We start from the raw sequence: 12312 nt of genomic DNA on the forward strand, positions 1-12312 counted from the left end.
TCATGTAACTTGCTTGTGCCTTCAGGACCTGCTGGGCCTGATCACATATATGCCACTTCCATTTGATAATGGATTGGTATTGTGCACATCCTACTGTATAGCTTTATGGGTCAGACAGCACCCAGCTCATAATGGGCAGCTCAGGTAATATGGTAACTTGATGGCTCATTGTCAAATGTTCAGTTTCCACTAAGACCCAATAGCAGGCCAAGAGCTGTCTCTCCAAGGGGGAATAGTTGTCTGCAGATGATGGTGAAGCCTTACTCCAAAATTCCAAGGGTCTCTTCAGTGATTCACCTATAAGGGCCTGCCAAAGCCTTCAGATAGCATCCCTATCTGCCACTGATACCTCAAGTGCTATCAAGTCATCTGGATCACATAGTCCAAATGGTAGAGCAGTCTTTACAAGAGCCGGGAGCTGTTGAAAAGCCTTCCCCTGTTCCAAGCCCCATTCAAAGCTAACAGCTTTCTGAGTCACTTGGTATATAGACTAGAGTAACACATCTAAGAGGAGAAAGTGCTGTCTGCAGAATCCAAATAGGCCCACTAAACATTGTTCTTCTTTCTTGGTGGTGGGAGGGGCCAAGTGTAGTAACTTACCTTCCACCTTAGAAGGAATATGCATGCTCTACACTACTGAACTCCTAAGAATTTCGCTGAGGTAGAAGACCCTTGAATTTTGGCTGGATTTATTTTATATATATATATATATATATATATATATACATATATACATATATATATATATATATATATCACCATCAAGTTCAAAGTGGTTGCTACCTCCTGCTCAATGGTCCAATCAGCCTGTCATAATGTGGTAGATCAGTGTGACATTTTGTGAGAGTGACAGACAATCAAGATCCCTTTGAGCAAAGTTATGACACATGGCTGGAGAGTTCATATAGCCTTGAGAGAAAACTGTAAATGTATACTGTTGGCTTTACCAAGTGAAAACAAATTGTTTCTGGTGGTCCTTATGGTCAGATACTGAGAAAAAGGCAAATCAAAAGAGGGGGGGAAATCTACACTCAAAAATAGACAGATCATCCAGTCAAAGACTAAACAGAAATTTCAGAGCTGACTGACACTATAAACCAAATGGACTTAAAAAATATTTATAGAACATGTCCCCTAAATACAAAAACCTTCTCCTCAGCACCTCATGGATCTTTCTCCAAAATAAACCACATACTCAGATACAAAGCAAGTCTCAACAGATATAAGAAAATCCATATGACATCCCACACCCTATCTGACTACCACAGATTAAAGCTGAGAGATAGCTTCCTAGCATGGCAGCACAAGCCTTTGTAATCCCAGCAGTGGGGAGGCAGAGGTGGGTGGATCTCTGAATCTGAGGCCAGCCAGGGTTGTATCGTGAGAACTTGGGGGTTTTGTTTTGTTTGGTTTTGTTTGGTTTGGTTTGGTTTGGTTTGGTTTGGTTTGGTTTGGTTTGGTTTGAAACAGGGTTTCTCTGTATAACCCTTGTCCTAGAACCCACTCTGTAGACCAGGCTGGCCTCCAACTCACAGAAATCCATCTGACTCTGCCTCCTGAGTGCTGGGATTAAAGACACGTACCACCACTACCCAGTCAAAGTCTGTCTTTAAAATGAATAAATGGAAGATTAGGTAAGCTAATGAAGCTCTCTCCAGGCTCAGAAAGTTAGTAAGTTGCAAGTTTCGCAAGGCATTTGCCCAAGGTGCTAGAAGCCCTAAACAACTGCCAGGAAGAGGGCCGTCTCCAGCCAGCCGCCTGCGGGTTCTGCAGGAGCTCCGAGGAGGCAGCTGCCTCTCAGGTCAACCGGGCTCTTCTAGTGACCTTTTACCCAAACTCCTGTAAAATCTCAGTAAACTTACTGGTTTAGTAAGCTAGAAAGGAAATAAAGCTGAAGGTTAAGGCTGGAGAGGGGGGAACAGGGGAATCTGTGGTTGGTATGTAAAATGAATAGAAAATCTCTTAATTAAAAAAAGGTATAGAGTAAGGGACTAGGGGAGGGATGGGTCTCCCTAGGAAGGGGAAATAGAATAGATAGTAATGAATGGATGAGATAAGGGGACTAGAAAAGGAGGATCAAACAGGGAGGAGAAGGTAAGAGGGGTGAGGGAGGGAATATGAGGAAGGACAGGTAAAACTACGGATCGTTTGAAGGGTCATATGGAAACCTAATACAGTAGAAGCTTCCTAAAATACACACATATGCGAAGGCAATCTAAATGGGCCAAATGATGGAGGAGACACAGTCCCTAACAGACATCTCTCATCACCAAATGAAGCTTCCAGTGCCAAGAATGGGTTATATCTAATCAAGCTCTTGGCCAAAGGGGTCCCATGGAACCCCTAAACCACCCAGTCTGTTGCCAAAGCTATTGGTTGTTCTCCATAAACTGACTTAGGTAAGGCCCCATTGCTGAAGACAACACCTATACAACTCATTGAACATGGAGAAGTCGAGCTGGTGCCTATCTAGAGCCTTCACCCCTGTGGACTAATGTTCATGGTACTGGAAGGGTACTGTTCACACTACCAAAGGTTATGCTAAATACCAACCCAGCTACAAACCCTTTGAATTACAGGAGTGTCCTGCGTGCAAGATACACCAGTGCAGTAGTTGCTGAAAGCTTGTAGGAGTAACTAACAAATGTTTGATTGGACTTAGGATCTGCTGTACGAGCTATAACCCATACCTAACACTGGCTGGATGGCCAAGAACCTGAGACTAGATAGACCAAGAACCTATGGTAAAACCAAACACTGCTGTTCTACTAAAGGAATGTAGCAATAGAATGATTCCTAATGACATTCTCCTATACTTGTAGATCAATGCCTTGCTCAACCATCATCAGAGAAGTTTCCTCCTGCAGCAGATGGGAAAAAACATTCACACTCCGACAATTGTGCAGAGAGTGAGAGACTTAGGAACAGCCCTAAATGGAATGTCTCCATCAAATCCCTCCCCTCAGGACACGGAGAACTCCACAGGAAAGGAGGCAGAAAGAGTGTGAGAGCCACAGATGATGGAAAACTCCAAGGAATCAAGTCTTCTGAACCCAGCATGCCCAATGCACATATAAACTCACATATAAACTCATGCACAGGGTCTGCACTATTTGGGGTCCCAGAGCTGAAGGGAGAAGTAGGCACAAGCCCCCATCCTTCACCCAGAAGCTATCTCCAGTTTATAACCACTTGAAATGAGAAATTAGTTTTCTCCAAGGGCATCTCACTCGGGAAACAAACCGCTCTTAAGGGTAGGCGCCATGCCCAGCAGTAGGTGACCAACCCATAACAAATTCAACGGCATCTTTTGAGACTCTTCATCTCATGATGTTTTAGGGCTCTTTTTTTTTCTTCCTATCTTACAGGTCCATATGTGGTGTGTGTGTGTGTGTGTGTGTGTGTGTGTGTGTGTGTGTGTGTGTGTGTGTGTAATGGCTTCCGGTTTGGGGTTTTTATGGGATTCCTGTGTGTGTGAACATGTGTCTCTATATCTATATGTATTTCTTTTGCTCATTTTCTTCTGTTGGTTTTTTTCTATTCTTATTTGCTTGCTTTTTATTTTATTTATTAGTATTCCTTAGATTCCTTTTTGTTTTCTAACAAGAGACAGCAAGGGGATGGATCTGGGTGGGAGTGGTGGTGGGGGGCAACTGAGAAGGGAAGGGCAATGGAACTGTAATCAGAATATACTGTATGAAAAGTCTAATTTCAATAAAAGAGAAAAAGGAAGGATGGATGCCAGGAGTTGCTTATCAATTCTAGTGACGTTTAGGGACTTCATAAACAATTTTGAGGCAACATTGTGACCTTGTTTCATTTCTGTTACTCTTATCCTCCCCACCTCCCACCCAGAAAAAGAGCAAGAGCAGGGATTTGGCCCACATTGCATGTTATAGTCCTTCATCTTAAGGAAGGAAAAGGGGCCAGGATCTTCAGACAGTTGGCTACCGCACATCCACAGACAGGAGCAGAGAGAAACTAATGCACCCCAGAGACTCGTGCTCAGGCAGTTTTCTTCATTATCACTCGGTTCAGGGAACAGCCATGAAAATGCACCCACACCCAGGGTGGGCTTTAAATCTCAACTAACACTCAAACAACCCATGTAGATATGTCCACAGGCCTACCTGATCTAGATAGTTCATTAACTGAGGTGCTCTTCTTGCTGATTCTAAATTTTGGCAAGTTGACATTTAAAATGTATGTACATACAGGTAACAGTATACAGACTGGGCAGGTTATATTTAGGAATATGTAAGTATATGGGGAAAAAAGAGGTCATGAATTTGAAAAAAAACAAAGGGTAAGAGGAAGGCTTGGAAGGATGAAAGGGAAAAAAGAAATGTTGTAACTGTATTATAATCTAAAAAAAAATCCAATTATCAAAAAATAAAAAGTCAAAGTTCTGCACGTTGTCCTAATACTGGGAACCTATAGTAAAGAGCTGGTGCTCACAGAGTGATGGGTGCCCTGGAGAGCCAGTCTTGCTGTAGGGGAAAAGCTTCCCCAAAGAGAATTCAACATGGTGGGTATGATGGTTTGACATTTATGAACTTGACAAAATCTAGAATTGCCTAGGAGACATGTTTCTGGGCATGGATACAATGACAGAAAATCTTTGCAGGGTATTTTGCCAACAGAGAATTAGCATCTTGGATTTTTAAAAGCATAAAACCTCCCTGAACTTGAGAGGTTGAGGAATGTGACAATCGTGATCTTGAGGCCAGCCTAGTGAGTCTCAAGCACCTCGATCCACGTAGTTAGACCATACTTCAAAAAAATAAATAAATAAATAAACTCAAAAATTTCAGCATCAGAAGAAAAATTCAGCTTAGTGGTATAAATGGGCAATGAGAGTGCTCAGTTTTCAAATGAAGAATAATTGACCATTAAAATATGACAAAATGGCTCAACATCTTGAGCCATCAGTTAAATCCAAACCAAACTACATTAGGATTCTCTCTCAATTCTGGCAAGGTTTTAGGACAAGTTATAATTTTTACTATTGATGTGAATGCAAATTAGTCCAACTACTATTGAAGTGAGTAAGGATGTTCTCCCCAAAGTTAAAAACAGAACTACCACCTGATATAGCTTCAGATACATGCCTTAAAAAAACCAAAGTTAATAAACACCTGTAAACCCCTTTATCATGGCACCATTCACAGTTTTATTTAGTCAGCCTAGGTGCCTGTTGTGGAACTCTGTTCTCTGGCATGCCAGGACCATTCCCATCTCGAAACCAGGAGCAGCTGTGAGTACATATATGCTATACTAACAAGGTAGATCCCACTAGTGCTCTCTGGTGGAGCGCAAGGAGGGTTCACAAGGCAGCACACTACACGCAGAAGGCTCCTCCCATCCCTGAGAAAATAAGCAGGTGGTGGTTGCTGGATGAAGGGATACATTTTCTTTAGTGGTGTAGCTACTAGTAATTTGCTCTTGTTACTGTAGGTATCACCTGGCCTATATCCCATCACCTGTATCCCATCAGCATCCTACAGGTAACCCAGCTAAACTCATTGGTCCATTAAGTTAGACTTGGATGAAAACATTTTGTAGATGTATCCCATCAGCATCCTACAGGTAACCCAGCTAAACTCATTGGTCCATTAAGTTAGACTTGGATGAAAACATTTTGTAGATGTATCCCATCAGCTCCTACAGGTAACCCAGCTAAACTCATTGGTCCATTAAGTTAGACTTGGATGAAAACATTTTGTAGGTTGTTACTTAGTGCCCTACCTGGGGTGAATAGATATTTGTTCACATCTACCTAGGAAAAGTTCATATGACAGTGATGATCAACAGATAAATGGGCCTAGCACTACTGGGACTGAAGAGATTTTCTTTGTCTACCCACGTTTTCTATCCACTAGAGCTGAAGGACACAGCTAGCTGACTCTTAACATTCCCATCAAGGGAACTATAGGATATGAAAATATGACCCAGTAAAACTGGGAGACAATACTACAGAGCAGACAGACAGAAACCTCTTCCATAATTTCCCAGCCCAGGTACAGCACACTATACTTACCAAACCCCATGAGAATTAAAGAGCCAACCAGCATGATAAAAGCCTGGATAGTATCTGTGTAGATCACTGAGGCCAAGCCCCCTGTGGAGAGAAAATAATAAATCAGAACATTTTATCCATGCATTCTGATTTCTCTGTTTTCACCTCTGGGCTGTACTCTATCTCAAACACAGAAGTGAGTCAACAAACAACATATCATAGTTCCTGTGTGAGCCACAAACTTGTCTTGACTTCAGGTTCTCCTAAGTGCTTATTTATGTATTTAGTTCCTCTTTCTCTTGTCTTAATGAGATTCAAAGTTCTGTGAATTATGGTAGAGTTCCATCTTGCTGAGTTTTTGAATATTGCATAAGGAAAAGTGAAGATTTTATACCCTGAAAGTTTATCACAATTATCTATTTAATTACCCCCATTTAGGTTGGTATATCCTGTCTCAAATGTAGCAAACCTTGTTTGTTTGGAACACATCACTGTTTTATTAGTTGGAGTCCAGAAATAATGACTGGCTTGTGCTTTGTAACAATGTTGTGTGCAAAAAAAAAAAAAAATCCTCTTTAAATTCTAGACTCACTGGATTTTCCATCCATTCTTTCCTTTTGGGAAGAATGATGAGGAGACAAGGATGACCCGGGAAATCAGAGGTCAGGCCCAGCACTCATGAATCTGAAATGTGTTCAATGCACAACAGTCACCTCAGATTATCTTAATTCTTCCAAGTCAGCTACCATAAACTATAGCAGCTGATTTAAAATGTATGAAATGAGTTTAGTTTAGTATGCCTGAGACACTAGATCAACATCTAAGGTTCAGGAGAGCCTGTTTGGACTATTGTCACAGACTTTCCACAGTCAACCTACCCCTGCAGTTCCTCCATATCAGTTATGACGACCATGGCTCAATTCTGTGATCTGCCATTCTATAGCAGTTTAAGCCTCACATTGTGTTTTCCAGTCTTATATTGCAACTGTTCCCTTGTCCAAGCTGTATCCCATCAGCATAATCTTAAATGGTGCCAAACACAGAGCTGAGCAAGACCATAACTTCCCCAATCCATCTTTTCTTGATCAATCCCCTTAAATCTAATTACGGGCATTCTGTTATGTTTACTATCGTTGTGGTTCTGATCCTGTGCTTTACTCCCATGGTGGCCATAGAATGGTATCCTCAGTTTGGCAATCAGAAGGCTACAACCAAGGTTACTAATCACAAATTGGGGAAAGATAAACAGAACACAGTATGAATGAGTAAAACAAGCTGTGGACTCACCAGCAACTGTGTAAACAGCAGTGATAGCCAAGAGGATGAAGATTGCCAGGTAAAGATTCAATCCCAAAGCTAGTTGAATGAATATGGCTCCGGAAAATATGCTCGACTAAAAAAGCAACAGTCCAGATGAGAAAGAAGCATTATTTCAGACCTCTGCTTTTTGTACTCTAATATCTACGCATCCTTTTCCTGATAGACTTGTGTTAATCTGCTGGGACACCACTGAGACGTGACGACAATATCCCTGCAAGCCATCAAACAATTTTCACTCTCTCTTCTGTACACTGATAGTAGCTACTCAATCAAGACATGAAATTAAGGGGAATGTCCCAAAAGCTTTTTCTGTATGTTAGAGAGGCTCAGCGATTGCTTATAGAAAGTCTCTTGATCAGAGTTCAACAAAGAATATATATTAACATTAGCATTCTATCAATGAAAACTTTATGATTATAAGGTTTTATTTTTCACATGGAGGGTTAGGTCTGCTCAAAAAAAAATGGCTGGGGTGAATTTGTTTCTCTGCTCTGAAATTATATTAACTTCAAGGATGTATTTATCATAGAATTCTTGAAAGAATTCACAGCCACACTTCTCTACTGTTCCTAAGTTACCCGTTGAAAGGATGTTGACCAGCACGTGGTGCTGGTTACCGTGTGGAAAGGTCACGGTCACGACAGAACCCAGAGAAGATCCAGGCCTGGAGGGAGAAAGATGGTGGGGGGGCCTGGGAGGGAACAGAGCAGAGCAGAAAGAGAGCAGAGAGAGCCTGGGGGTCTGCATCTGGCTTTTAAGGCGCAGATTGTGTGACCACGCCATGCGCCTCACCACCACCACCCGCCCCCAATGATGTAAGACGCAAGACCCCGAGCTGCGCATGTGCAGGAGTGAGGGCAGGATCTTATACAAGTATTGCTCTTACAATCATTTTGAAGCCAAGGAAACTCAAGCTCAGACTATTTGGCCTATGTCACCCGGACAGATAGTTGTAAGCTGAAGTTTTGAACCTGTATGATGCTCTTCCAAATCCCAGACTATTAAGCACTGTTACTGTGTGGGAGTTCACTTAATGAAATACAGACATTATCCTTGGACACTGTGACTGAGACAGTGTTTTTTTTTTTTTTGAATTTTCATGAATTACTACATTAGACAGAATAATTTTATAGTCAAACTAACAAGAAAAAGATAATTACATGAGTCAAAAATGTAAGGCACGTGGACAAATTGACTTCAGCCCTAATAATGATAGAAAAGTCTAGAAAGGAGAGAGAGATGATGACCTCTATGAAGGATGTGGCAATTAGACATTCTCATCTTGCCAGCATCTGTTAGCTTGGAAGCAATGAATCAATTTTAAAAGTGTAGATAAAGTTAGTCAAATTTTCCTCTGTAACTTGTAGGTGATTGTAAGGGTATCTCATCTTATGTTCTGAACAAAGTCAGAAGAGACTAGGTAAAATTCCAAAATCAAACTACCAAATTCAGTTTAGCAACAGGATTCTCACTGAGGAAAACTTCCAGAAATAGGATAAATTGTAGTAAAATAATCAACACTACCCTTGACTATGCACTTTATTCTTTTTTTTTTTTTTTTTTTTTTTTTGAGACAGGGTTTCTCTGTGTAGCTCTGCGCCTTTCCTGGAACTCACTTGGTAGCCCAGGCTGGCCTTGAACTCACAGAGATCCGCCTGGCTCTGCCTCCCGAGTGCTGGGATTAAAGGCGTGCGCCACCACCGCCCGGCTGATACATTTTTTTAAAAGTTATATGGAAACCTAATAGTTCGTAAGATAATTAAAGAGTTTAGAGGAAAGTATCATACACAGATTGGATTAAGAAAGAATATCAAGTCTTGAAGACAAAGTAGGGGAAATGGATCACTCAGTCAAAGAAAATGTAAAATTAAAAGAAAGAAAAGGCAAAACCAGAACAGAACATGTGTGAACTCTGTAACACTATAAAAGACCAAGCCTATGAATAAGGTAAACAAGAAGGAGAAGAACCTTAGATCAAAACACAGAAGATATTTTCAACAAATCACAGAAGAAAATTTCCTAAATCTGAAGAAAGATAAGTGTATCAAGGTCCAAAACTTGTAAAGAACACCAAATAGATGGGAAGAGAAAAGAAACTCCCCATGTCATATAATAGCCAAAAGACTAAATGTACAGAATAAAGAAAGGCTATTGACAGTGGCAAGAGAGAAAGACCAAGTAGATATATGTACAGGCACATAACAAAAACAAAAAACTACCAGGAACAACAACAACAACAACAAAAAAAAAAAACAACAACAACAACAAAAAAAAAAACTGGCAAGGCATTATACCCTGCCTAGCTCCTCTGACTATACAGTTTGCTTCCAGCCTTATGAAAGACATAAGATATGCCCTCTCTATTGCTGAATAGCTCTTGCTTGAAGAGAAGTTTTACTATATATGTATATTACATATACATTTATATGTATATTACACGTGTATGTTACATATACATATATGTATGTATATATACATATATATATCCAATTTTCATATCCTTACTGACAGCAGATTTACGCTCTTAAGGCTCATAGGATTTGATGGTCTATATCTCTATGGATACAACATCTCTAAAGCTCCCCTTTATCTCACTGATGCTTCAAGGAAGTTAAGTTTCCAGGTTGTTGAGAAAGCACACACCCCATCTTGTGACCTTGTCATCCCAATCCTATCAAGTGACCTCTGACAGCTCCACTGTCGGGAGGCATCAAACTCACAGAGATTTGGATGGCCACCATCATGAAGAGGGAGAGGACTGAGAGGTAGATCTGGAGCCGTTTCCCACCAAACCGCTTCCTGAGGTATTCTGGCATGGTCATCACCTGCAGAGACAAACATCCAAAGGAATTCACCTCAGAGCCTAAGTCTGCTGAGCACCTATGTATGGTGGTATTTTATTTGTGCTGAAATGTGATTTTAATTGTATGTTAATAAATAAAGTTGCTTGGGGGTCAGAGCTAATAGCAAGCCATAGCAGAGCTGGGCATTCGTGGTGCATGCCTTTAATCCCAGCACTTGGTAGAAGAGCTAGGTAGATCTCTGTGTGGTCAAGGATACAGCCAGCATTGAAGACACACGCCTTTAATCTCAATACCATAGAAGACCTGGAGGGTCATACAAACAGGCAGTGATGAGACAGTCATGTGTTTGGGTTTACAACCAATGAGAAGGCAGAACAGAAAGACTATATAAAGACAAACACACAGGAAGTAGGCTTTTTTCAGAGAGGTCTCTTGGCTAGCTGCAGCAGGCGGGTAATGCTCTTAGCTCTGATCTCATGGCTTTCTTCTTTGCATTGGTTCTATGTCTCTTATTTAATAAGACGGTTGGTTACATCTACACCTATGGTTAGTTAAGTACTATGTATGGTGTCTTGGGAATAATCAAGTGGGAAAGATGGTAGAATCACAGTCATCATGGGAACTTAAGGCAGATCATCTTATGATTGCTTCCTGACATTTACTAGATGTATTGACCTTTGAAAAATAGTTTTAAATACCTTTTTATTATCTGTAAATCTGTGTGTGTCTCTCTGTCTCTCTCTTTGTCTCTGTTTCTGTCTCTCTCATATCTGACAAGGTAGGCTAGTCTACCTTGTCCCTCTAGCCCCTCTAGGGTATTTCTAACCCTTCCAACTCAACCCTTCTGTTCAGATAATCTCCACCCCCTTGGGACTCACTGACATTTGTGGTTGGACCCAGGATACCCCTAGTTCTGCCTCTGCTGTCCTCCGTGGAGCCAGACCCCGAACCCTACTGAAGAGACTTCCAGCACCAGTCCCCTTCCTCTTCTTGCTAGACTATTACCCACACCACCCATTGCCCTGATCTGGGACTGTTTAGAGTCTGACTTCAGAGTTCCAACCAAAATGTCAGATGTGGGACCTGTCAGAATCTGAAACCTGAAACCCAGAGTGGTCCCAAGACTGAAAACAGATCATCACTCTGCTGGTCAACAACCTGTCAGATTGGAGTAACAGAAACCAAATAACCAAATACCCACTCAAAAAAAGTAAGACCAGATATCCACACCAAGAAATACTATGACTGTCATAACTTTAGATGCTTAAATCCCAGTGCAAAAACACAAACAGGAGCAACCAAAACAACATTCCTGTTCCAGAAGCCAGCACCACTATTGCAAAATTCCCCAAGAAAAGCAATCTACTGGAAGCATAAGACAATAGGTTCAAAACAGCGATTATGAATTTGTTCAAGGACCTTAACAAGGATATGAACAAATATCATATGAAGACCATGAAAACACAAACAGTTGAATGAAATAATAAAAACAATTCAACACATGGAAACAGAACTTAACAAAGAAATAAAATTACTAAAGAAGAGCCAAACTGAAATAAACCTCAAAATGAAAAATCCAGGAATGCAAACACAGAGCTCAGAGGAAAACCATATCAACAGACTAAATGAAATGGAAGATAAACATTAGATCTTGAAGACAAGGTAGGAGAAACCGATAGCTCAGTCAAAGAAAATGTTCAACCTAAAAAGAAAAATCCAGGCAAAAGATATCCAGGAAACCTGGGATACTATGAAAAGACCAAATCTATGAATAGTAGGAATAGAGGAAGGAGAAGAAACCCAGGTCAGTGGCATAGAAAATATTCTTTTCAATAATAGAAGAATTTTCAAATAATAGAAGAAAGAGGTGCCTACAAGGTGCAAGAGGCACACTGAACCAAAAAATACAGGGCCAGAAATGAAACTCTACACAACCCATAATCATCAAAACATTAAATGTGCAGAACAAAAAAAGGACAAAAGCTGGGCCTGGAGAGATGGCTCAGATGGTTAAGAGCACTGGCTGCTCTTCCAGAGGTCCTGAGTTCAATTCCCAGTGACCACATGGTGGCTCACAACCATCTATAATGAGATCTGGTGCCCTATTCTGGTGTACAGGCATACATGCAGGCAGGCAGAACACTGTATACATAATAAATAATTCTTAAA

At 40.9% G+C, this 12312-nt stretch overlaps 1 protein-coding gene across 1 annotated transcript in view; it reads right to left on the bottom strand.

Moving 5' to 3' along the window:
- Positions 1–12312, bottom strand: part of LOC114696505 (solute carrier family 5 member 4-like) — a 68495-nt gene that overhangs the window by 36512 nt on the left and 19671 nt on the right. Inside the window, exons 5-7 of the mRNA XM_028874254.2 lie at positions 10060–10164; positions 7307–7412; positions 6041–6121 (exon numbers count right to left, since the gene is read on the bottom strand). Coding sequence (XP_028730087.1) covers positions 6041–6121; positions 7307–7412; positions 10060–10164 — 292 coding nt within the window. The remainder of the gene's footprint in view (positions 1–6040; positions 6122–7306; positions 7413–10059; positions 10165–12312) is intronic.

The sequence above is a fragment of the Peromyscus leucopus genome, chromosome 16_21, assembly GCF_004664715.2.
Source record: "Peromyscus leucopus breed LL Stock chromosome 16_21, UCI_PerLeu_2.1, whole genome shotgun sequence".
In the NCBI taxonomy this organism is placed as follows: Eukaryota; Metazoa; Chordata; class Mammalia; order Rodentia; family Cricetidae; genus Peromyscus; species Peromyscus leucopus.